The sequence below is a fragment of the Nerophis lumbriciformis genome, linkage group LG11 (assembly GCF_033978685.3).
Source record: "Nerophis lumbriciformis linkage group LG11, RoL_Nlum_v2.1, whole genome shotgun sequence".
Taxonomy (NCBI): domain Eukaryota; kingdom Metazoa; phylum Chordata; class Actinopteri; order Syngnathiformes; family Syngnathidae; genus Nerophis; species Nerophis lumbriciformis.
Genome location: NC_084558.2, coordinates 40,728,188 through 40,755,827, shown reverse-complemented (window position 1 = coordinate 40,755,827; position 27,640 = coordinate 40,728,188). Strand labels below are relative to the sequence as shown.

Sequence of the window (27,640 nt, the reverse complement as noted above, 5' to 3'; positions counted from 1 at the left end):
GAGATGTTCAGCAATTTGCGGAATTGTCTCACTATGTGGAGCCCGAGGGCGATGTCCTCACGTCCAAAGTACCGCATGTTGTTTTTTAATACCTCAACGTAAACTAGCATGCAGCTTGTTTATTTTAGGGAGGTTAATTTCAGAACTGTGCTGAGGACGACTGAAAGTGCGTGTTGTAAAGGCGCTCGTTTGGCTTATGGAGCGCCACCGCAAACCCCCTCCGGCTCGCTACAATTAAGGTGCTGAAATTAGAAGCGCTACTCGTAACGTAGTCGAGACGCTAATTAGGCGGCTCATACGCGTAGATCTGCGTCTTAATGGAGGGGATTCCTAGTATAAATAAGAGAGCAGATATACATACTTGGTGTTGGTCTCGCGTCAAGACTGTATTTACGTAAGATAATGACACGGTGCATGCAGGGAGCTGGGCTCAGCTGCGCTAACGACTGCATGTGGACGTCAAGGACTCTTCAGCGTCTCTTTGAGATGATGCTCGCAGCGGTGATTCAAAGCTCTGCCGGATTGTATGAGACTGCTCATGTTACAGGTGGTAAATGTGATACGATATCATCACAATACAACCATAGCGTGGGGAAAGAACAGCTATAAAATGATCGTGTCGCACGTGTAGCAGAGTGAAGCATGTCATTATTGATCAGTAGTATCAAAACTGGGCTTATAGTTGGTTTGGTTCTACAAAACCCAAAACCAGTGAAGTTGGCACGTTGTGTAAATGGTAAATAAAAACAGAATACAATGATTTGCAAATCCTTTTCAACCTATATTCAATTGAATAGACTGCAAAGACAATATATTTAACGTTCGAACTGGAAAACTTTGTTATTTTTTGCAAATATTAGCTCATTTGGAATTTGATGCCTGCAACATGTTTCAAAAAAGCTGGCACAAGTGGCAAAAAAGACTGAGAAAGTTGAGGAATGCTCATCAAACACTTCTTTGGAACATCCCACAGGTGAACAGGCTAATTGGGAACAGGTGGGTGCCATGATTGGATATAAAAGCAGCTTCCATGAAATTCTCAGTCATTCACAAACAAGGATGGGGCGAGGGTCACCACTTTGTGAACAAATGCGTGAGCAAATCGTCAAACAGTTTAAGAACAACATTTCTCAACCAGATATTGCAAGGAATTTAGGGATTTCACCATCTACGGTCTGTAATATCATCAAAAGGTTCAGAGAATCTGGAGAAATCACTGCACGTAACATTGAATACCCGTGACCTTGGATCCTTCAGGCGGTACTGCATCAAAAAGCGACATCGGTGTGTAAAGGATATCACCACATGGGCTCAGGAACACTTCAGAAAACCACTGTCAGTAACTACAGTTGGTTGCTACATCTGTACGTGCAAGTTAAAACTCTCCTATGCAAAGCGAAAGCCATTTATCAACAACACCAGAAACTCCACCGGCTTCGCTGGGCCCGAGCTCATCTAAGATGGACTGATGCAAAGTGGAAAAGTGTTCTGTGGTCTGACAAGTCCACATTTCAAATTGTTTTTTGGAAACTGGACGTCGTGTCCTCCGGACCAACGAGGAAAAGAACCATCCGGACTGTTATAGTTCAAAAGCCAGCATCTGTGATGGTATGGGGGTGTATTAGTGCCCAAGGCATGGGTAACTTACACATCTGTGAAGGCACCATTAATGCTGAAAGGTACATACAGGTTTTGGAGCAACATACTGTATGTTGCCATCCAAGCAACGTCTTTTTCATGGACGCCCCTGCATATTTCAGCAAGACAATGCCTAGCCACGTGTTACAACAGTGTGGTTTCGCAGTAAAAGAGTGCGGGTACTAGACTGGCCTGCCTGTAGTCCGGACCTGTCTTCCATTGAAAATGTGTGCCGCATTATGAAGCCTAAAATACCACAACGGAGACCCCCGGACTGTTGAACAACTTAAGCTGTACATCACACAAGAATGGGTAAGAATTCCACCTGACAAGCTTCAAAAATTGGTCTCCTCAGTTCCCAAACGTTTATTGAGTGTTGTTAAAAGGAAAGGCCATTAATGGCCAAAAGGTATAGATGTGTGTGTCCATGTTAAAGGAAACGGCAGGCTGTCTTCTTTTAATAGATTTATTACAATCTTTGGCAAGCTAGGTAACGTTTGCTGTGGTAAAAATGCCCCTGTGCCAACTTTTTTGCAAAAAAGATTATTTGCAAAAAAAAAATATTTTCTCAGTTCTAACAATAAATATCTTGTCTTTGCAGTCTATTCAATTGAATATAAGTTGAAAAGGATTTGCAAATCATTGTATTCTGTTTTTATTTACGAATTACACAACGTGCCAACTTCATTGGTTTGGGGTTTTGTATATGGCGATACAGATGTTAGGCCGTATCGGCCATCCCTGATTGGACACTGATTGTTTTGTTGGCCATATACCGTATATCATAAACGGGAGAAGTGACATTATCCCGACTTTTCGCCCGATGTGTTCAGGTGGTCAGCCGGGTCGCAGCGCAGCAAGGCTTCGACTTGGACCTGGGCTACCGACTCCTGGCGGTGTGCGCTGCCAATCGCGACAAGTTCACCCCAAAATCGGCAGGTAAGGCCGACGTTTTTTATTTGTTCTCTTTTCCTGTGCCGCCGCACCCCGGCCCAAAGTCAGCGTGTCAGGAGTGGTATGAGGAAATCCGTCACGTTGGCGTTGTGAGGGATTATCTGGGTTGATATCGAGGCGTTGGAAACATTTAGACAACAAGGATTTGGACTTTTGTTTGATTTGGGGTTTCCGCTTGTCATTGCATATTTCACGTTCTTACAATCTCAGACCACTTTATATATTAATAGTGTTGGGAAACTCCCGGTGTTATCGGGCAGCCGTAGCAAAGCCCCCAGACGCTCTGCAGAGGGAGCCCCCCCGCCAAGGAGGTTGTTAAGGAGCAAAGAAAGCGCTCTGTGGAAGCCAAGGAGATGGCCCTTAAACGACTCTCCCCCAGGGCCCCAGGGGCAGGACCTGTTCACTGACATCCAGCAGGGCCGTTGCCCAGCGACCAAGGGGGTTGAAGAGCGTCACATGACTATAGAGGCCAGAAAAGTTGGCTCTGCGAATGCAACACAAAGTTCAGGGTTTTGGTGTAGAGGACGGCCTTTGCGCTATCAGAGGCTGCGTTTGTAGCACTTATTATTTGTCCAAATAGTTGTTGAAAGAAAAACATAGGAAAAATGGAGTAGAGTGCAACCAGCAACTTTACTGTTTTTGCCATAAAAGTGATCCATTTTCCCTTTAGTCCAGGGGTCGGCAACCAAAAATGTTGAAAGAGCCATATTGGACCAAAAATACATTCATTCTGGAGCCGCAAAAATGAACAGCCGTATAGAAGTCTTATAATGAAGGCAACCCATGACGCAAGTGTCTATATTAGCTATAATAGCCTACTATTAAAATGACTATGTGTCGCCGACTGAAGCAAATTTTCGTTGACAGAAATGTTGAAATTTAATATTTATTCTACAGATTTTTACAACATTTGGTATGGCAAGGCAAGGCAACTTTATTTGTATAGCACTTTTCATACACAAGGCAGACTCAAAGTGCTTCACAGTACAACATGTGGTACAACAAAGTGAAATGAAAGAAAATAAAAGCAAAATTAAAATGCAGACAATAAAAATAAAAACAGTGCGGATGTTAAAAGTTAAAAGATTTTAAAGATTTAGCTGAAAGCTAAGGTGAACATAAAGGTTTTCAGTCTAGCTTTAAAAGTAGTCAGTGTTGGGGAAAGTCTGACATCTTCAGGAAGTTTATTCCAGCTATTTGTTACATAGTGACTGAATGATGCTCTCCCTTGATTTGAGTTTACTCTGGGAACCCATCAGAACCCATTAGTAAATCAGAGGCTACTCAGAAGGTAGATAACTCCTGGAAATTACTGGCTTTTAATGTGTGTGTCCAAGTTAAAGGAAACGGGAGGCTGTCTTCTTTTAATAGATTTATTACAGTCTTTGGCAAGCTAGGTAACGTTTGCTGTGGTCTGGAACAACATGGCACACAAACAACTACCGTATTTTTCGGAATATAAGTCGCTCCAGAGTATAAGTCGCACCGGACGAAAATGCATAATAAAAAAGGGAAAAAACATATATAAGTCGCACTGGAGTATAAGTCGCATTTTGGGGGGAAATTTATTTGATAAAACCCAACACCAAGAATAGACATTTGAAAGGCAATTTAAAATAAATAAAGAATAGTGAACAACAGGCTGAATAAGTGTACGTTATATGAGGCATAAATAACCAACTGAGAACATGCCTGGTATGTTAACGTAACATATTATGGTAAGAGTCATTCAAATAACTATAACATATAGAACATGCTATACGTTTACCAAACAATCTGTCACTCCTAATCCCTAAATCCCATGAAATCTAATACGTCTAGTCTCTTACGTGAATGAGCTAAATAATACTATCTGATATTTTACGGTAATGTGTTAATAATTTCACACATAAGTCGCTCCTGAGTATAAGACGCACCCCCGGCCAAACTATGAAAAAAACTGCGACTTATAGTCCGAAAAATACGGTATGTGTCGCAGGCTGAAGCAAAGTTTCGTTGAGAGAAATGTTTAAATTTAATATTTATTCTACACATTTTTACAACATTAGAACTCATTAGTAAATCAGAGGCTACTCAGAAGGAGAGATAACTCCTGGCTTTTAATGTGTGTGTCCAAGTTAAAGGAAACGGCAGGCTGTCTTCTTTTAATAGACTCATTACAATCTTTGGCAAGCGAGGTAACGTTTGCTGTGGTCTGGAACAACATGGCACACAAACCCATCCATCCATCTTCTTCCACTTATCCGAGGTCGGGTCGCGGGGGCAGCAGCCTAAGCAGGGAAGCCCAGACTTCCCTCTCCCCAGCCACTTCATCCAGCTCCTCCCGGGGGACCCCGAGGCGTTCCCAGGCCAGCCGGGAGACATAGTCTTCCCAACGTGTCCTGGGTCTTCCCCGCGGCCTCCTACCGGTCGGACGTGCCCTAAACACCTCCCTAGGGAGGCGTTCGGGTGGCATCCTGACCAGATGCCCGAACCACCTCATCTGGCTCCTCTCGATGTGGAGGAGCAGCGGCTTTACTTTGAGCTCCTCCCGGATGGCAGAGCTTCTCACCCTATCTCTAAGGGAGAGCCCCGCTACCCGGCGGAGGAAACTCATTTCGGCCGCTTGTACCCGTGATCTTGTCCTTTCGGTCATAACCCAAAGCTCATGACCATAGGTGAGGATGGGAACGTAGATCGACCGGTAAATTGAGAGCTTTGCCTTTTGGCTCAGCTCCTTCTTCACCACAACGGACCGATACAGCGTCCGCATTACTGAAGACGCCGCACCGATCCGCCTGTTGATCTCACGATCCACTCTTCCCTCACTCGTGAACAAGACTCCGAGGTACTTGAACTCCTCCACTTGGGGCAAGATCTCCTCCCCAACCCGGAGATGGCACTCTACCCTTTTCCGGGCGAGAACCATGGACTCGGACTTGGAGGTGCTGATTCTCATCCCAGTCGCTTCACACTCAGCTGCGAACCGATCCAGTGAGAGCTGAAGATCCTGGCCAGATGAAGCCATCAGGACCACATCATCTGCAAAAAGCAGAGACCTAATCCTGCAGCCACCAAACCAGATCCCCTCAACGCCTTGACTGCGCCTAGAAATTCTGTCCATAAAAGTTATGAACAGAATCGGTGACAAAGGGCAGCCTTGGCGGAGTCCAACCCTCACTGGAAACGTGTCCGACTTACTACCGGCAATGCGGACCAAGCTCTGGCACTGATAATACAGGGAGCGGACTGCCACAATCAGACAGTCCGATACCCCATACTCTCTGAGCACTCCCCACAGGACTTCCCGAGGGACACGGTCGAATGCCTTCTCCAAGTCCACAAAACACATGTAGACTGGTTGGGCAAACTCCCATGCACCCTCAAGGACCCTGCCGAGAGTATAGAGCTGGTCCACAGTTCCACGACCAGGACGAAAACCACACTGTTCCTCCTGAATCCGAGGTTCGACTATCCGGCGTAGCCTCCTCTCCAGTACACCTGAATAGACCTTACCGGGAAGGCTGAGGAGTGTAATCCCACGATAGTTAGAACACACCCTCCGGTTCCCCTTCTTAAAGAGAGGAACCACCACACAAACAACTATCTGAAATGCAGCCAATATTGCATACAGATAATGTGTCATGAGACATGCAAAACTAAATTATATACAAAGAGGATATAAGTAAAGGATATTAAATGAGCTCAAATATACCTACAAATGAGGCATAATGATGCAATATGTACATACAGCTAGCCTGAATAGCATGTTAGCATGGATTAGCTTGCAGTCATGCACTGACCAAATATGCCTGATTAGCACGCCAACAAGTCAGAAACATCAACAAAGCGCACCTTTGTGCAGTCACGCACAGCATAAACTAGTTTGCATAATTGGCCATAACGCTATGGGAGAAACTAAAAGTGAGCAAAAAACATGAAAAGTAAAACCGATATGTTCAGAAACCTTCTTCTGTTCCTTCTTTTTATGTTAAGCTGGAGCTGCTGCTCGTTGAGAAGAACGATGCATGCTTTCATGTTAGTGTCTAATATTCAAAACATGAAATGTAAATGGAAAATTGTTGGCGGTTTTTGAATGGTTATTTATTGAATTTAATGGGTGAAATAGAGGACCTCCTATTGGCAGACTTTTATTTATATTTATTTACAAGCTAGAATGCATAGAAAAAAATCCCTCCATGTCTTTCATAATGATAGACAACATTTTAAAAAAGTGCAGTTCCGCACAATATTTTAAGGAGTCCAGTTGCGAACGATCGAACGCCCTGAGATGCTAATGACCTGGATGAACCTTCATCGGAATAGTTTAAGCAGTTTCCAATGTTCTATACAATTGTTTGACCAAAACAAAGTCAGTAGTACACAACAATAAAATAAAAGCAAAAATTACCCAGCAGGCACAAGACATTGATACAACGTTGATTATACATACATGTCCTTTAAAACTGACTTTGAAACGACGTCGCAAAATAGTTGTATTTGTAAATTGAGATATTGATGTACAACGTTGGATCCACATTGTTGGTTGGGAAATGACCAAATTCCAACGGTCAAATCAACGTTACAACCTGACGTTGAATAAACGTTGTCAAAAAGTATGTTGTTTCAAAATTTTATTTATTTGTAGAATATTGGTTGAGAAATGACCAAAAATCAATGGTCAAATCAACGTCACAACCTGACGTTGAATAAACGTTGTCAAAAAGCATGTTGTTTCACCGTTGTATTTGTGTTTTAGAATATTGGTTGAGAAATGACCAAAATTCAATGGTCAAATCAACGTTAGAACCCAACATTGATTAAACGTTGTCAAAAAGCATGTTTCAACGTTATGTTTGAGTTGTTCAACGCCAGGACCTAATTCAACAAGTTCTCAATGTTGTTTTAATGTCTTGGGTACTATACTAATGGGAGGGCCATTTTGATAGTTTTTCTATTTTTGAAAAAATGCTAAAGCAGATGTATATTTAAAGACAAAACTTTGTGTTATAGGTGACTGAGTGTATTTATCATTAATTATAAGTTTAAAACAAGTCAGCTTTTTCTAATTACATTCTGATTTTTTGCTCTTTTTTTCCTTACAATTTTACTGTTGGTTTTTAAGATAGAAATGTGATTATTTGTATTTTTTCTATTAATTGTATTCTATCATTTAAAGCACTGCTGTCTTATTAGTTTCTATTTTATTATTATTATTTATTTATTTTTAAAGCGTTTTGTATAATTGTTTTTTTTGTTGTTGTTCTTCTTATGTTTATTTTTTATTTTAGTACGCTTTTGCCTTAACTTTAGTCATGTATTACAATCAGATTGGGCACTTTTGCCTTTTATTTTTTACTATTCAATTTTTTCAAAGGTTTTTCAAAAAAAATTATATCTAAAAAAAGAAAATTAAAGCACATATCTTACTTTTAAAGCATTTTGTATATATGTTTTCCATTAATTTTTCTGTTATTTTTCTCTTATGATTATTTTGTTTAATTTTTAAAGTCCTTTTGCCCTAATTGTATTTATTTATTTGTTTGTCTATTTATTTATTTATTACACAAATCAGAATAAGCACTTTTGCCTTTTATATTTTTATCTGTCCTCTTACCAAAGAAGAGTTGGCAACTAGAAAACTTTAACAATTTAGCTCCTGCCCGTAGTCTCCGCTTGGATAAAATGAGTCTCCTTATTCTGCAGGTTATAGGAGTAAATATTGATTTTTGTAGCATTTTCACATTTTATTGACATGGAAAACCAAAGAAGAGTTGGTAACTAGAATACTTTAGCATATTTATTATGAGCTACATTGCTGCTGCCCGTAGTCTCCGCTCGGATAAAATGAGACTCCTTATTCTGCAGGTTATAGGAGTAAATATTGTTTTTTGTAGCATTTTCACACTTTATTGACATCGAAAACCAAAGAAGAGTTGGCAACTAGAATACTTTAGAATATTTAGTATGAGCTACTTTGCTGCTGTCCGTAGTCTCTGCTTGGATAAAATGAGTCTCTTATGTGGGCTATACCGAGGATGTCGTTGTGGCTTGTGCAGCCCTTTGAGACACTTGTGATTTAGGGCTATATAAATAAACATTGATTGATTGATTGATTGATTATTCTGCAGGTTATAGGAGTAAATATTGTTTTTGTAGCATTTTCACATTTTATTGACATACAGGTAGAAAACCAAAGAAGAGTTGGTAACTCGAATACTTTAGCATATTTATTATGAGCTACTTTGCTCCTGCCCGTAGTCTCCGCTTGGATAAAATGAGACTCCTTATTCTGCAAGTTATAGGAGTAAATATTGTTTTTTTTGTAGCATTTTCACATTTTATTGACATAGAAAACCAAAGAAGAGTTGGCAGCTAGAATACTTTAGCATATTTATTATGAGCTACTTTGCTGCTGCCCTTAATTTCCTCTAGGATAAAACAAGTCCTCTTATTCTTAAGGTTGTAGAAGTAGATACTGTTTGTTTGTTAGCATTTTCCCAGCTTATTTACATATAAAACCAATATTTAGTATATTTGAAAAGGCAAAACTTTTTAAATTAGGTATGGTTAGTAGAGATGTCGGCCGATAAATGCTTTAAAATGTAATATCGGAAATTATCGGTATCGGTTTGAAAAAGTACAATTTATGACTTTTTAAAACGCTGCTGTACGGAGTGGTACACGGACGTAGAGAAAAGTACTGCCTTTGCGTGCCGGCCCAATCACAAAATATTTACAGCTTTCCACACACACAAGTGTATGCAACGCATACTTGGTCAACAGCCATACAGGTCACACTGAGGGTGGCCGTATAAACAACTTTAACACTGTTACAAATATGCGCCACACTGTGAACCCACACCAAACAAGAATGACAAACACATTTCGGGAGAACATCCGCACCGTAACATAACATAAAAACAACAGAACCCCTTGCAGCACTAACTCTTCCGGGACGCTACAATATACACCCCCCGCTACCCCCTACCCCCCCACCCCCACACACACACACCTCAACCCCGCCCCCCCAACCTCGCCCACCTCAACCTCCTCATGCTCTCTCAGGGAGAGCATGTCCCAAATTCCAAGCTGCTGTTTTGAGGCATGTTAAAAAAAATAATGCACTTTGTGACTTCAATAATAAATATGGCAGTGCCATGTTGGCTTTTTTTTCCATAACGTGAGTTGATTTATTTTGGAAAACCTTGTTACATTGTTTAATGCATCCAGCGGGGCATCACAACAAAATTAGGCATAATAATGTGTTAATTCCACGACTGTATATATCGGTATCGGTTGATATCGGAATCGGTAATTAAGAGTTGGACAATATCGGAATATCGGATATCGGCAAAAAAGCTATTATCGGACATCTCTAATGGTTAGGTATACTTGCACAAAGTATTGGATCGGTATCGCCAAATCGATAACAGCCTGAATTTTACTCGGTATCAGAAAGAAAGGAAAGACAATCAGTGGTATCGCACACGACTAATAATCAGACAATCTTTGGAGTCGATAAAGAGTTCAGAAAGAGTTCTGCTGTACTTTGTGGGCGTCTCGACTATTTCTCTGTCTGTGGTGTGACCGTGCCAATTAATTTCTTATACGCCATCGGAATACGTCCGCCGACTACGGGAGAAAAATTGGGCGATTTCAGCTGATTTCAGCAATGTAAAAAAAAATAAAAAAATCAATGTTCATCTTGTAGCGTTGACATCCATTATAAAGTGGCTTTAGGGCTCGTACTGTGCTGGGAAAAGCTGAGATGTGCGGAACTGGTGGACATAAATGTCGATCATCTTGACATAAACTTCATTATCACTTCTGGGGTTTTTATCTGAATTGTGACAAAGAGAGCACTTGTTTTAAAGATATGTCTGTTCTACTTAAGTTTAATTGCTTTTTCCCCTGAATGGCGCTGAACAGTTGACAAGACAAGTAAAGGCGGCGGTGTAATTTAGCGACTTGAACAACCGATAGCTTCAATGATGCACTCAGGAGGGGGGCGGCGGCGGCGGCGGACGGGAATGATTGGAGAGGGGGTAGATCTTGCAGCTCTTTTTTTTTTTTTGCCTTTGTGCAGGAGGCCCACAATGCACAGGGGCGGCTAAGAGGGGGGATGGGTGCTAGTAGTGACCTCTTTGTGAATGAGATTAGCCCGTTCTATTAATCCGTGATTACTAGGAGCGTCTTAGTGCAGGGCGTCCGCCATTGCACGTGGAGCTCTGGCGCCATCAAAGCGAGTTTGCTGGCCCTCATAGGATGAACTCATCAAACACCCCAGTTTATCAAGCTTGATAGGGATACCGCAAAAAAAAACTAAAAAAAAACTTAATCGCAATTTTTCACTGTGTGGCTTAGAGTGGTACATTCCCGATTGTTTGCGCTTCAACAGGCTCTTGGAATGCCTCGCCTCAGAAAGGGTGAAAAGAGGCTCAGGCTCAGCAGACAAAGTTATTCATCTCGCGGAACAAACAAGCTTTTTCAGCAGATAATTAGTCGGGTAGGCCGGGTTTGTCTCTTAGTTTTTTTCTAACACATGTAGCGTCGCCTGATGGTTACACGTCCTCGCATGACCGGGATAACCTCGGAGAGAGAAAGTTCACCGACAAACAGGCTTTTGTCAGCCGTGTCTGGCTGGCTGTGTCGGGACAGTGCTGGTACAAAAAAAAAATGTCCTGATGAGAATGTCCAGATTATGACCGCTGATAGGAAGTGCCGGAGGTAACTAACTAACGCTAGTAGCCATATTGCATAGCCGAAACCAAGCAGTGATGCATTTTCTTAAGTGGGAATATGTATTTGTTTATTTTATTTTTTACCATTTTATGTTTTTATTTCAGTTTTTCAAAAGCACTTTTACCCTATTATTTATATATATATATATATATACACACACACACACACACACACACATATGTAACAAGTCTATCTTTTAAAGCACTACTGCCTTATTAGTTTCTATTTGTATTATTTTATTTTGTAAAGTGTTTTGTATAATGATTTTTTGTTGTTGTTGTTCTTATGTTTATTTTGTTTATTTGTTATTGTTTTATTTTTTTTTTAGTGCACTTTTGCCTTAACTTTATTAATGTATTACAATCAGATTGGGCACTTTTGCCTCTTTTTTTTACTATTTAATGTTTTCAATTAAGGTTTTTCAAAAGCACTTTTGCCTTGGTTTTTTTTTTTTACTATTTAGAAAGAAAATTAAAGCACATAACTTACTTTTAAAGTCTTTTGTATATTTTTTTCCATTCATTTTTCTGTTATTTTTCTCTTATGATTATTTTGTTTCATGTTTAAAGTACTTTTGCCCTAACTTTGTTTATTTATTTGTTTGTCGAATCAGATTAGGCACTTTTGCCATTTATTTTTTACTTGTTTTTTTCCAAAAGCACTTTTGCCCAATTTATTTAAATTGTTTTAATATTGTGATTATTTATATTTAATTTTTTAAAGCAGTTCTTCCTTATATTTTCTACTTTTTATCATTATTATTTATCTTATTTTTAAAGCATTTTCTTATATTTTTCTGTTATTATTCTTGTGATGAAATTGTTTTATTTGTTGTTGTTTTTGCCTTAACTGGTTATTTTGATTGTATACATTATTAATGACAATTATGATAATTCTGAGAGTAGAGAGAATAATCAGTTAGCTGATTAATTGATCGTTACAAAAGTAGAAGAAGTCATTTACAAGTAGCAACATGATGGACTTTTATAACATTTATTGTTAGTCTTTTTAAGTGAAGTTTAAAAAAATCAATACAAAGAAATTGCCTTTGTTATTTTGCCATTTGAAATGGATAAGTTAAAATATTTAAGAAAAAAAAATCAGTTGATCCATTTGTAAATTTGCAAAAATGTTTGCCAGTTTAGGAAATTAGATAAAAGCATTCATATTTTCTACATAAGTATCGACAATTATAAATGTGTAAAACAAATCATGCTACACAAGTTAGCTATTACTTGAGATATTTGAATTTAAAATAAAATAAAAAAATATGTTACTGTGGATTAACTGATTCTTTATCTTATTTTTCTGTCCATCACGGACATTTAGACAGATAAGCTAAACGACAAATTTCCACCTTAGCCCTGTCTGCTCATCATAGTCCTCATTGCCATTCAATAGCAACACAAGTCCTCAGCACTTGAATCCAATCAAAAAACTTCACTTTTTCCTGCAACAAGTGAAGCGAAGCATTTACCCACTGAAGTAAGCAGCTCACAGCCACTGGGGAGCATATTTTCACAACTATTACAACTTAGCAGTGGTATATATATACATATACATATATACTGTACATACATATATATATATATATATATATATATATATATATATATATATATATATATATATATATGTGTATATATATATATATATATATATATATATATATATATATATATATATATATATATATATATATATATATATACACACATATATATATACACATATATATATATATATATATATATATATATATAATGTTTATAGCATATATTGGGGTAAATTAAGCACTTTTAAGCATACAAATGGCCGCTGCTCAGTAGAGGGCTCTCATAATATAAAAACAAATTTAACAGGTTTTTATGTTCTAGCATAGAACATTTTCGAGTTATGAGTAATAATTCCTACTTTGTGGAAAAAAAATTGGTCGGAAACCAATTAACAGCGATAAATGAGGGTTTAATGTATTACCATTATTATTATTATATAGTTCTATATAATTACACTTTCATTATTATTATTATCATTGCTATTATTATTATTATTATATTACTGTTCCTATTATTAGTACTATATTATTATTATTATTATTATTATTATTATTATGTTATAGTCCTATATAGGTACTAGGGCTGCAACAATTAAATCTAATGTGTTTTTAAATTTTTATTTCTAGTCATTGTTTTAATTGGTTTTACCCTTTAAAATCGTTTTTAATCACATTTTTTTTATATTGTTTTTGTATCGGTTTTATATATATTTTGTTTTTATTCAGTCATTGGTGGAGCTAAGGATAGTATTTGAATCTTGTTTTTAATATTTTTGTGCAGCACTTTGGAAACATTTTTGTTGTTTAAATGTGCTATATAAATAAAGTGAATTGGATTGGATTAATTTGATTAGAAAAAAACTTTGATTTATATTCTGTGGCTCCAATTAAACTTTTCATTACTGTAATTAAAAAGTGGATCAAATCCGGACTGCCAGGAACTTCGAATACATGGACATAGTTTCCAGCATGGAATTCGCATAAATTGAGCGCTCATGAGAGCGGTGGTGTATGGGTGTCGTTGTCCGTGTGGCGGCAAAAAGCTGATTCTTTAAGTAATTTATTTTAATCATGAACACATTTATGAGAAAAAATGAAGGTTATGATAAGCAGAATTATTATTTTTAATTTTTTTTATTTCAACTACTTCCATTAAAATGTGTTTTATCTGATTACTCCATCAATCAAGCAAACTGATAGATAACTAAAACAACCAATAGCAGCAACCCTAATTATTAAAGCTATCTTTTTTGTACAAAATCCTACCAACACTTTTTTTTTTGCTGGTTTTTCCTACGTATTGGCTGACTATGTTTTGACCACGCGTCTTACATGACGCAATATTATTCAACCCCAAAAGAAATTATTTAACACAGAAGAAAAACTAAGGTGTGTTTTATCCGATTATTCGATTAATCGAACACACTAATCAATACTCGAATACTCAAGTAATCTATAGCTAAAATAACTATTATTTTTACAATTAATATTATTTCATAGTCCGATATAGCTACACCTGACATCCTTATTCTTCTTCTTATTTTTTTATGTTCCTATATACAGTACAGGCCAAAAGTTTGGACACACCTTGTAATTCAATGCGTTTTCTTTATTTTCATGACTATTTACATTGTAGATTGTCACTGAAGGCATCAAAACTACGAATGAACACATGTGGAGTTATGTACTTAACAAAAATAGGTGAAATAACTGAAAACATGTTTTATATTCTAGGTTCTTCAAAATAGCCACCCTTTGCTCTGATTACTTTTTCGCACACTCTTGACTACGGTCGTCACCTGAAATGGTTTTCACTTCACAGGTGTGCTTGAAGCTCATCAAGAGAATGCGAAGAATATGCAAAGCCGTAATCAGAGCAAAGGGTGGCTATTTTGAAGAAACTAGAATATAAAACATGTTTTCAGTTATTTCACCTTTTTTTTTTTTTTGTTAAGTACATAACTCCACATGTGTTCATTCATAGTTTTGATGCCTTCAGTGACAATCTACAATACGCAAAACGCATTGAATGAGGAGAAGGTGTGTCCAAACTTTTGGTCGATTTGATGTGTTGTTATTGTTATTATTTTCATTTTTACTTTATAGTAAATACATAGTTGATGGTAAAAAGTTATTTAGTTACTTGCTTGATTGAAGTTTATTTTGAACATACCTGACGTCCTTATTCTTCTTATTTTTGTATGTTCTCATATAGGTCAATTTGATGTGTTGTTATTGCTATTATTGTCATTTTTACTTTATAGTAAATACATAGTTGATGGTAAAAAAGTGACTTTATTTCGAACATACATACATTTACAATATGATCCATCCCATATTTCACATATTTTCATTTTCTCTTTACAACATGTCCGGAAAGGAGTAGCAAGAAGCAGAGCTTTTCTAACCGTACCCCTCTTCCATAGTCACTTTACTATTAATTGTATTCTATCTTTTAAAGCACTACTGCCTTATTAGTTTCTAGTTTTATTATAATATTTTTTTAAGTGTTTTGTATAATTGTTTTTTGTTGTTGCTTACAACATGTACGAAAAGGAGTAGCAAGAAGCAGAGCTTATCTAACCGTACCCCTCTTCCATAGCCACTATACTATTAATTGTATTTTATCTTTTAAAGCACTAATGCCTTATTAGTTTCTAGTTTTAGTATTATTATTAATTTTTTTAAGTGTTTTGTATAATTGTTTTTTGTTGTTGCTTTACAACATGTCCGAAAAGGAGTAGCAAGAAGCAGAGCTTATCTAACCGTACCCCTCTTCCATAGTCACGTTACTATTAATTGTATTATATCTTTTAAAGCACTACTGCCTTATTAGTTTCTAGTTTTATTCTAATATTTTTTAAGTGTTTTGTATAATTGTTTTTTTGTTGTTGCTTTACAACATGTCCGAAAAGGAGTAGTAAAAAGCAGAGCTTATCTAACCGTACCCCTCTTCCATAGTCACTTTACTATTAATTGTATTCTATCTTTTAAAGCACTACTGCCTTATTAGTTTCTAGTTTTATTATTATTATTTATTATTTTAAGTGTTTTGTATAATTGTTTTTTGTTGTTGCTTTACAACATGTCCGAAAAGGAGTAGCAAGAAGCAGAGCTTATCTAACCGTGCCCCTCTTCCATAGTCACCTTACTATTAATTGTATTCTATCTTTTAAAGCACTACTGCCTTATTAGTTTCTATTTTTATTATTAATATTATTTAATTTTCTAAAGTGTTTTGTATAATTGTTTTTTGTTGTTGCTTTACAACATGTCCGAAAAGGAGTAGCAAGAAGCAGAGCTTATCTAACCGTACCCCTCTTCCATAGCCACTATACTATTAATTGTATTTTATCTTTTAAAGCACTAATGCCTTATTAGTTTCTAGTTTTAGTATTATTATTAATTTTTTTAAGTGTTTTGTATAATTGTTTTTTGTTGTTGCTTTACAACATGTCCGAAAAGGAGTAGCAAGAAGCAGAGCTTATCTAACCGTACCCCTCTTCCATAGTCACGTTACTATTAATTGTATTATATCTTTTAAAGCACTACTGCCTTATTAGTTTCTAGTTTTATTCTAATATTTTTTAAGTGTTTTGTATAATTGTTTTTTTGTTGTTGCTTTACAACATGTCCGAAAAGGAGTAGTAAAAAGCAGAGCTTATCTAACCGTACCCCTCTTCCATAGTCACTTTACTATTAATTGTATTCTATCTTTTAAAGCACTACTGCCTTATTAGTTTCTAGTTTTATTATTATTATTTATTATTTTAAGTGTTTTGTATAATTGTTTTTTGTTGTTGCTTTACAACATGTCCGAAAAGGAGTAGCAAGAAGCAGAGCTTATCTAACCGTGCCCCTCTTCCATAGTCACCTTACTATTAATTGTATTCTATCTTTTAAAGCACTACTGCCTTATTAGTTTCTAGTTTTATTATTATTATTTATTATTTTAAGTGTTTTGTATAATTGTTTTTTGTTGTTGCTTTACAACATGTCCGAAAAGGAGTAGCAAGAAGCAGAGCTTATCTAACCGTGCCCCTCTTCCATAGTCACCTTACTATTAATTGTATTCTATCTTTTAAAGCACTACTGCCTTATTAGTTTCTATTTTTATTATTAATATTATTTAATTTTCTAAAGTGTTTTGTATAATTGTTTTTTGTTGTTGCTTTACAACATGTCCGAAAAAGAGTAGCAAGAAGCAGAGCTTATCTAACCGTATCCCTCTTCTATAGTCACTTTACTATTAATTGTATTCGATCTTTTAAAGCACTACTGCCTTATTAGTTTCTATTTTATTATCATTTTTTTAATTTTATTTTTTTTAAGTGTTTTGTATAACTGTTTTTTTGTTGTTGCTTTACAACATGTCCAAAAAGGAGTAGCAAGAAGCAGAGCTTATCTAACCGTGCCCCTCTTCCATAGTCACTTTACTATTAATTGTATTCTATCTTTTAAAGCACTACTTTCTTATTAGTTTCTATTTTTATTTTTATTATTATTTTATTTTTGAAAGTGTTTTGTATAATTGTTTTTTGTTTTTGCTACAACATGTCCGAAAAGGAGTAGCAAGAAGCAGAGCTTATCTAACCGTACTCCTCTTCCATAGTCACTTTACTATTAATTGTATTCTATCTTTTAAAGCACTACTGTCTTATTAGTTTCTATTTTTATTATTATTATTTTTATTTAATTTTTTTAAGTGTTTTGTATAATTATTTTTTGTTGTTGCTTTACAACATGTCCGAAAAGGAGTAGCAAGAAGCAGAGCTTATCTAACCGTACCCCTCTTCCATAGTCACCTTACTATTAATTGTATTCTATCTTTTAAAGCACTACTGCCTTATTAGTTTCTATTTTTATTATTATTTAATTTTCTAAAGTGTTTTGTATAATTGTTTTTTGTTGTTGCTTTACAACATGTCCGAAAAAGAGTAGCAAGAAGCAGAGCTTATCTAACCGTATCCCTCTTCTATAGTCACTTTACTATTGTATTCGATCTTTTAAAGCACTACTGCCTTATTAGTTTCTATTTTTATTATAATTTTTTTTATTTTATTTTTTTTAAGTGTTTTGTATAACTGTTTTTTTGTTGTTGCTTTACAACATGTCCAAAAAGGAGTAGCAATAAGCAGAGCTTATCTAACCGTGCCCCTCTTCCATAGTCACTTTACTATTAATTGTATTCTATCTTTTAAAGCACTACTTTCTTATTAGTTTCTATTTTTATTTTTTATTATTATTTTATTTTTGAAAGTGTTTTGTATAATTGTTTTTTGTTTTTGCTACAACATGTCCGAAAAGGAGTAGCAAGAAGCAGAGCTTATCTAACCGTACTCCTCTTCCATAGTCACTTTACTATTAATTGTATTCTATCTTTTAAAGCACTACTGTCTTATTAGTTTCTATTTTTATTATTATTATTTGTATTTAATTTTTTTAAGTGTTTTGTATAATTATTTTTTGTTGTTGCTTTACAACATGTCCGAAAAAGAGTAGCAAGAAGCAGAGCTTATCTAACCGTATCCCTCTTCTATAGTTACTTTACTATTAATTGTATTCTATCTTTTAAAGCACTACTGCCTTATTAGTTTCTATTTTTATTATAATTTTTTTTTTAAGTGTTTTGTATAACTGTTTTTTTGTTGTTGCTTTACAACATGTCCAAAAAGGAGTAGCAAGTAGCAGAGCTTATCTAACCGTGCCCCTCTTCCATAGTCACTTTACTATTAATTGTATTCTGTCTTTTAAAGCACTACTTTCTTATTAGTTTCTATTTTTATTTTTATTATTATTATTTTTTTGCAAGCGTTTTGTATAATTGTTTTTTGTTTTTGCTACAACATGTCCGAAAAGGAGTAGCAAGAAGCAGAGCTTATCTCACCGAACTCCTCTTCCATAGTCACTTTACTATTAATTGTATTTTATCTTTTAAAGCACGACTACCTTATTAGTTTCTATTTTTAATTGTATTATTATTTTATTTTTTAAAGTGTTATGTTTAATTGTTTTTTATTGTTGTTACATGTCCGAAAAGGAGTAGCAAGAAGCAGAGCTTATCTAACCGTGCCCTTCTTCCATAGTCACTTTACTATTAATTGTATTCTATCTTTTAAAGCACTACTTTCTTATTAGTTTCTATTTTTATTTTCATTATTGCTTTATTTTTGAAAGTGTTTTGTATAATTGTTTTTTGTTGTTGCTACAACATGTCCGAAAAGGAGTAGCAAGAAGCAGAGCTTATCTCACCGTACCCCTCTTCTATAGTCACTTTACTATTACATGTATTATCTATATTTCTCGTATTAGGATTTATATTAAACACAGTGCTTCACAGCGACACTAGATGTTGTTATGATTAGGATCATTTCCAAATGTGTTTAACCAAAGAGCCGTGGCTGGTGAGCGCTAATTGGCCCCTCCTCCTCGTCTTGCATGCATCAGAAAGCCACGACACTAAGCCGCCTCCTCCTCCCCCTCCTTAATTACTATTTTGATGGATTAAGTCGCGTGTGAAAAACACTGCCACTACTTTTTTCCCCTTATCCCGCCATATATGTATGTATTACATTGGGCATGTCCTCTTGCTGCTTTTTAATGATTTTGATGGTTATTCGACCGGGGACCGAGGCCAAGATCCAGCCTGTCTAGCACATTAGGCACCACCCCCTCTTTGCAAGTTTGAAATGTGAGCTGCCTTGCTTCTTTTTTTTTTTTTTTTAAACTCCCCTCCCCTCCTGTCCTGTCTCCCTTCTGGCTGTGTGGCTCTGCTTCTGTGTGATGTGTGTATTGGGAGAGCGAGCAATGGATCACTAGACAGAAAAGAGGAGATACATCACTAGCAGCTGCATACATACATACCGAGGTGAGGAGAAAAGATTTTTGGTTCTCTTTACTCCCCTTCTTGTCTTTACTAACCCTTCTCTACTTCCTGCTAAATCCTTCCCTCACACATCTCCCGTGCCGCTTACCCCCCACCCACTGCACTCCGCTGATGTTTTTTGGGCTGGTTTCGCAGCCCGAGTGCAATGGGAAGCGCGTAGACGGACGGCGAGGAGCCCATTAGCGCCACGGCTCCATCTGTGATTGGCTTTTGCAGAGCGCGGCCATGAATAATTGATGTGCATTGTGCGGTGTGCTCACTGGACACGCCAGCAAGGAGAGAGGAGGCGCTGCCGCTGCCCGGGGAGGTGGGGGAAGAATGCTACAGAGAGGAGAGCAAGGTGGGAGGGGGGTCTTTAAAATAGCTGCCGGCTTCACTAGTGCAGAGATTAGGGCTGCCACCCCCCCAAGCCCACCTCCCGTATCGCCCCTTTGTTCCGCTTCATGATGGAGGAGTGAGCATGGCTACTGTTTGTCTCGTCTGCCGCTGGCATTTTTACACCTCAATGTCCCAGTCAAAAGAAGGAGATAACAAATTGCCGCTAAAGCAGGTACCAGCCGTAGCGGAAACAAACCCGCGCTCACTTTGCCCTCAGTCTCCCAGTGGATAAAAACAAGTCCGCTTAAGTTGAAGAAGTAAATATTGTCTGTTGGTTAGCGCTGGCCACGAGCGTGGTTTCACAAACATAGCATTAGTTAGATTTGTTGTTATATGCTGCCCTTATCTTATCTTACCTTAAAGCCTTGGTGTTGTCTCCACAATCTCCACTTTGCTGCTGCCCTCAGTCTTAACCGTTGATACAATTAGTCCCCGTACTGTGTAGAAATAAATACTGTTTGTTGCATTTCCACACTTTGACATAGAAAACCAAAGAAGAGTTGGCAACTACAGTACTTTAACATATTAAGTATTAGCTACTTTGTCCCAACCCTTAGTCTCCTCTTGGATAAAATGAGTGCCCTTCAGTAGGTTGAAGAAATAAATGTTTGTTAGCATTTTCACAGATTAATGACATAGAAAACCAAAACAGAGTTCGCAACTAGAATACTTTAACATATTAAGTATTAGCTACTTTGTCCCAGCCCTTAGTCTCCTCTTGGATTAAATGAGTCCCCTTATGCTGCAGAAGTAAATACTATTTGATTATTAGCATTTTCACAGTTTATTGACATATAAAACCATAGGAGAGCTGCAAACTAGAGTAGTTTAGCAAATTTTTCATTAGCCAGATTTGGTATTGTATGCTAACCTTTTCCTACATTGAAGCTGCAGTGTTGTACTCCTAAGTCTCTACTCTGCTGCTGCCCTCAGTCTTCCCGTTGATAGAATTAGTACTCGTACTGAGTAGAAATAAATACTGTTTGTTGCATTTCCACAGTTTATTGACGTACAAAACCAAAGAAGAGTTGGCAACTAGAAAGACTTTAGCATATTTAGTATTAGCTCATTTGTTGCGGCCCTTAGTCTCCCCATGGATACAATTGGTCCACTTATTCTGCAGGTTTCAGAAGTAAATATTGTTTTTGTTAGCATTTTCACACTTTATTGACATACAAAACCAAAGAAGAGTTGGCAACTAGAAATACTTTAGTATATTTAGTATAAGCTAATTTGTTGCTGCCTTCAGTCTCCTCGTGGATAAAAAGGAGTCCACTTACCGGTAAGTTGAAGAAGTAAATATTGTTTGTTGATTAGCGTAGGACGTGAAAAACCAAAGTAGCGTGGTTGAACAAACTTAGCATTAGTTAGATTTGTTGTTGTATGCCAACCTTATCTTACCTTAAAGCTGCGGTGTTGTACTCCACAATCTCCACTTTGCTGCTGCCCTCAGTCTTACCGTTGATACAATTAGTCCCCGTACTGTGTAGAAATAAATACTGTTTGTTGCATTTCCACACTTTATTGACATAGAAAACCAAAGAAGAGTTGGCAACTACAATACTTACGCATTTTTAGTATTGGCTACTTTGCTGCTGCCCTTAGTCTCTTTTTGGATAAAATGAGTCCCCTTATTCGGTAGGTTGAATAAATAAATGTTTGTTAGCATTTTCACAGATTAATGACATAGAAAACCAAAACAGAGTTGGCAACTACAATAGTATTAGCTACTTTGTCCCAGCCCTTAGTCTCCTCTTGGATAAAATGAGTCCCCTTATGCTGTAGGTTGTGGAAGTAAATATTATTTGATTATTAGCATTTCCACAGTTTATTGACATAGAAAACCAAAGAAGAGTTGGCAACTACAATACTTAATCATTTTTAGTCTTGGCAACTTTGCTGCTGCCCTGAGTCACCTCTTGGATAAAATGAGTGCCCTTATTCAGTAGGTTGAAGAAATAAATGTTTGTTAGCATTTTCACAGATTAATGACATAGAAAACCAAAACAGAGTTGGCAACTACAATAGCATTAGCTATTTTGTCCCAGCCCTTAGTCTCCTCTTGGATAAAATGAGTCCCCTTATGCTGTAGGTTGTAAAAGTAAATATTATTTGATTATTAGCATTTTCACAGTTTATTGACATATAAAACCATAGGAGAGCTGCAAACTAGAGTAGTTTAGCACATTTTTCATTAGCCAGATTTGGTATTGTATGCTAACCTTTTCCTACATTGAAGCTGCAGTGTTGTACTCCTAAGTCTCTACTCTGCTGCTGCCCTCAGTCTTCCCGTTGATAGAATTAGTCCCCGTACTGTGTAGAAATAAATACTGTTTGTTGCATTCCCACAGTTTATTGACGTACAAAACCAACGAAGAGTTGGCAACTAGAAAGACTTTAGCATATTTAGTATTAGCTCATTTGCTGCTGCCTTTAGTCTCCCCATGGATAAAATTAATCCACTTATTCTGCATGTTTCAGAAGTAAATATTGTTTTTGTTAGCATTTTCACACTTTATTGACATACAAAACCAAAGAAGAGTTGGCAACTAGAAATACTTTAGTATATTTAGTATAAGCTAATTTGTTGCTGCCTTCAGTCTCCCTGTGGATAAAAATGAGTCTGCTTAAGTTGAAGAAGTAAATATTGTTTGTTGGTTAGCGTAGGACGTGAAAAACAAAAGTAGCGTGGTTGAACAAACTTAGCCTTAGTTAGATTTGTTGTTGTATGCTAACCTTATCTTACCTTAAAGCTGCGGTGTTGTACTCCACAATCTCCACTTTACTGCTGCCCTCAGTCTCGCCGTTGATAGAATTAGTCCCCGTACTGTGTAGAAATAAATACTGTTTGTTGCATTTCCACAGTTTATTGACATAGAAAACCAAAGAAGCCTTGGCAACTACAATACTTAAGCATTTTTAGTCTTGGCTACTTTGCTGCTGCCCTTAGTCTCCTCTTGGATAAAATGAGTCCCCTTATTCAGTAGGTTGAATAAATAAATGTTTGTTAGCATTTTCACAGATTAATGACATAGAAAACCAAAACAGAGTTGGCAACTACAATAGCATTTGCTACTTTGTCCCAGCCTTTAGTCTCCTCTTGGATAAAATGAGTCCCCTTATGCTGCAGGTTGTGGAAGTAAATATTATTTGATTATTAGCATTTCCACAGTTTATTGACATAGAAAACCTAAGAAGAGTTGGCAACTACAATACTTAATCATTTTTAGTCTTGGCAACTTTGCTTCTGCCCTTAGTCCCCTCTTGGATAAAATGAGTGCCCTTATTCAGTAGGTTGAAGAAATAAATGTTTGTTAGCATTTTCACAGATTAATGACATAGAAAACCAAAATAGAGTTGGCAACTACAATAGTATTAGCTATTTTGTCCAAGCCCTTAGTCTCCTCTTGGATAAAATGAGTCCCCTTATGCTGTAGGTTGTGGAAGTAAATATTATTTGATTATTAGCATTTTCACATTTTATTGACATATAAAACCATAGGAGAGTTGGAAACTAGAGTAGTTTAGCAAATTTTTCATTAGCCAGATTTGGTATTGTATGCTAACCTTTTCCTGCCTTGAAGCTGCAGTGTTGTACTCCTAAGTCTCTACTCTGCTGCTGCCCTCAGTCTTCCTGTTGATAGAATTAGTCCTCGTACTGTGTAGAAATAAATACTGTTTGTTGCATTTCCACAGTTTGACATACAAAACCAAAGAAGAGTTGGCAACTCGAAAGACTTAAGCATATTTAGTATTAGCTAATTTGTTTCTGCCCTTAGTCTCCCCACGGATAAAATTAGTCCACTTATTCTGCAGGTTTCAGAAGTAAATATTGTTTTTGTTAGCATTTTCACACTTTATTGACATACAAAACCAAAAAAGAGTTGGCACCTATAAATACTTAAGCATATTTAGTATAAGCTAATTTGTTGCTGCCTTCAGTCTCCTCGTGGATAAAAATGAGTCCGCTTAAGTTGAAGAAGTAAATATTGTTTGTTGGTTAGCGTGGTTGAACAAACTTAGCATTAGTTAGATTTGTCGTTGTATGCTAACTTTATCTTACCTTAAAGCTGCGGTGTTGTACTCCACAATCTCCACTTTACTGCTGCCTTTAGTCTTCCCGTTGATAGAATTAGTCCCCGTACTGTGTAGAAATAAATACTGTTTGTTGCATTTCCACAGTTTATTGACATAGAAAACCAAAGAAGAGTTGGCAACTACAATACTTTAGCATTTTTAGTCTTGGCTACTTTGTTGCTGCCCTTAGTCTCTTTTTGGATAAAATGTGTCCCCTTATTCCGTAGGTTGAAGAAGTAAAAGTTTTGTTAGCATTTTCACAGATTAATGACATAGAAAACTAAAACAGAGTTGGCAACTACAATACTTTAACATATTAAATATTAGCTACTTTGTCACAGCCCTTAATCTCCTCTTGGATAAAATGAGTGCCCTTATGCTGTAGGTTGTAGAAGTAAATATTATTTGATTATTAGCATTTTAACAGTTTATTGACATATAACACCATAGGAGAGTTGGAAACTAGAGTAGTTTAGCATTTTTTTCATTAGCCAGATTTGGTATTGTATGCTAACCTTTTCTTACCTTGAAGCTGCAGTGTTGTACTCCTAAGTCTCTACCCTGCTGCTGCCCTCAGTCTTCCCGTTGATAGAATTATTCCACGTACTGAGTAGAGATAAATATTTCCACAGTTTATTGATATACAAAACCAAAGAAGAGTTGGCAACTACAAATACTTTAGCTAATTTAGTATTAGCTACTTTGCTGCTGCCATTAGTCTCTTCTTGGATAAAACGAGTCCTCGTATTCTGAAGGTTGTAGAAGTAAATAGTGTTTGTTAGCATTTTCACAGCTTGTTTACATATAAAACCAAAAAAACCGTTGGGAACTAGAATACTTTAGCATATTTAGTATTAGCTACTTTGCTGCTGCCCTTCACCTCCTCTTCGATAAAATGAGTCCCCTTATTCTGCAGGTTGATAAAGTAAATATTGTTTGTTTGTTAGCATTTTCAGTGTAATGACATGGTAAACCAAATAAGCGTTGATGACTAGAATACTTTAGCATATTTAGTATTAGCTACTTTGCTGCTGCCCTTAGTCTCCCCATGTATAAAATTAGTCCACTTATTCTGTAGGTTTCAGAAGTAAATAATGTTTTTGTTAGCATTTTCACACTTTATTGACATAGAAAACCAAAGATGAGTTGGCAACTAGAATACTTTAGCATATTTAGTATGAGCTACTTTGCTGCTGCCCTTAGTCTCCTCTTGGATCAAACAATTATCCTTATTCTGTAGGTTATAGAAATAAATATTGTTTTGTGTAGCATTTTCACATTTTATTGACTTAGAAAACCAAAGAAGAGTTGGCAACTAGAATACTTTAGCATATTTAGTATGAGCTAAGTTGCTGCTGCCCTTAGTCTCCTCTTGGATAAAACTAGTCCTTATTCTGAAGGTTGTGGAAGTAAATACTGTTTGTTAGCATTTTCACAGCTTATTCACATATAAAATCAAAAAAGAGTTGGGAACAAGGATACTTTAGCATATTTAGTATTAGCTACTTTGCTGCTGCCCTTCATCTCCTCTTGGATAAAATTAGTCTCATTCTGTAGGTTGAAGAAATAAATATGGTTTGTTTGTTTGCATTTTCAGTGTAGTGACATGGTAAACCAAATAAGCGTTGGCGACTAGAATACTTTAGCATATTTAGTTTTAGCTAATTTGTTGCTGCCCTGAGTCTCCCCATGGATGCAATTAGTCCACTTATTCTGTAGGTTTCAGAAGTAAATATTGTTTTTGTTAACATTTTCAGTGTAGTGACATGGTAAACCAAAGAAGAGTTGACAACTAAAATACTTTAGTATATTTAGTATGAGCTACTTTGCTGCTGCCCTTAGTCTCCTCTTGGATAAAACGAGTCTTCTTATCCTGGAGAAATATATATTATTGTTATTGTTTTTGCTGGCATGGTCATTTTAGCGCACTCTAACACTGTGTTGCTTGTTAAACTTTACTTTGCTGCAGCGCTCCTGTTTCTTTGCTGCCCTCAGTCTCCTCTCTGATAAAATGAGTCTCCTTACCCTGGAGAAGTATATATTATTCTTACTGTTTGTCCTAGTTTAAAACAGACCGCAGCGTCATTGTAAACTTAGCGCACCCTGACGCTGCATTATTATACTGCACTCTCTCTACATTGCTGCAGTGCTCCAGTTTTTTTTGTTGCCTTCAGTCTCCTCTCGGATAAAATTAGTCTTTTTATCCTGGAGAAATGTATTGTCCAGGCTTGGAGCAGACCACAGCATCATTGTAGCGCACCCTGATGCTGCGTTGCTCCACAATCTCTACTCTGTTGCAGCGCTCCTGTTTTTTTTGTTGCCCGCAGTCTCCTCTCAGATAAAAGGCATCTCCTTATCCTGGAAAAGTATATATTATTCTTATCGTTTGTCTCGGCTTGGAGCAGACCGCAGCGTCATTGTACGCGTAACGTATACTGGTGCTGTGTTATTATACTGCACAATCTCTACATTGCTGCAAAACTCCAGTTTTTTTTGTTGCCCTCAGTCTCCTTTCAAATAAAATGAGTCTTTTTATCCTAGAGAAATATGTATTATTGTTATTGTTTATCCCGGCTTGGAGTAGATCACAGCGTCATTGTAGCGCACCCTGACGCTGCGCTGCTCCACAATCTCTACTCTGTTGCAGCGCTCCTGTTTTTTTTGTCGCCCGCAGTCTCCTCTCGGATAAAAGGCATCTCCTTATCCTGGAGAAGTACATATTATTCTTATCGTTTGTCTCGGCTTGGAGCAGACCGCAGCGTCATTGTAAACGTAGCGCATCCTGGCGCTGCATTACTATACTGCACAATCTCTACATTGCTGCAGCACTCCAGTTTTTTTTGTTGCCTTCAGTCTCTTTTCAAATAAAATGAGTCTTTCTATTCTGGAGAAATATGTATTATTGTTATTGTTTATCCCGGCTTGGAGAAGATCACAACGTCATTGTAGCGCACCCTAACACTGCGTTGCTACACAATCTCTACTCTGTTGCAGTGCTCCTGTTTTTTTTGTCGCCCGCAGTCTCCTCTCGGATAAAAGGCATCTCCTTATCCTGGAGAAGTATATATTATTCTTATCGTTTGTCTCAGCTTGGAGCAGACCGCAGCGTCATTGTAAACGTAACGCATCCTGGCGCTGCGTTATTATACTGCAGAATCTCTACATTGCTGCAGCACTCCAGTTTTTTTTGTTGCCCTCAGTCTCCTTTCAAATAAAATGAGTCTTTTTATTCTGGAGAAATATGTATTATTGTTATTGTTTATCCCGGCTTGGAGGAGATCACAGCATCATTGTAGCGCACCCTGACACAATCTCTACTTTGCTGGAGCGCTCCTTTTTCTTTGCTGCCCTCAGTCTCCTCTCGGATAAAAGGCATCTCTTTATCCTGGAGAAATATATATTCTTCTTATTGTTTGTCACGGCTTGGA

General features: G+C 36.9%; 1 protein-coding gene and 1 long non-coding RNA gene across 5 annotated transcripts in view; one reads left to right on the top strand and one right to left on the bottom strand.

Moving 5' to 3' along the window:
• LOC133610381 (zinc finger MIZ domain-containing protein 1-like) overlaps positions 1–27,640 on the top strand; it is a 251,894-nt gene that overhangs the window by 193,437 nt on the left and 30,817 nt on the right. For 2 of the 3 annotated variants that reach the window (XM_061966581.2, XM_061966582.2), the window contains exon 5: positions 2,472–2,577. In XM_061966581.2, coding sequence (XP_061822565.2) covers positions 2,472–2,577 — 106 coding nt within the window. Of the gene's footprint in view, positions 1–2,471; positions 2,578–19,390; positions 19,740–27,640 lie in introns of those variants that run through there. The other variant, XM_061966583.2, reaches the window with a different exon arrangement.
• The window catches only part of LOC133610389 (uncharacterized), a 72,280-nt gene that overhangs the window by 38,797 nt on the left and 5,843 nt on the right, over positions 1–27,640 (bottom strand). For both annotated transcript variants that reach the window (XR_012050716.1, XR_012050717.1), the window contains exons 2-6: positions 24,738–24,818; positions 24,199–24,279; positions 23,703–23,793; positions 21,537–21,617; positions 20,492–20,572 (exon numbers count right to left, since the gene is read on the bottom strand). This is a non-coding gene — a long non-coding RNA (uncharacterized lncRNA). The remainder of the gene's footprint in view (positions 1–20,491; positions 20,573–21,536; positions 21,618–23,702; positions 23,794–24,198; positions 24,280–24,737; positions 24,819–27,640) is intronic.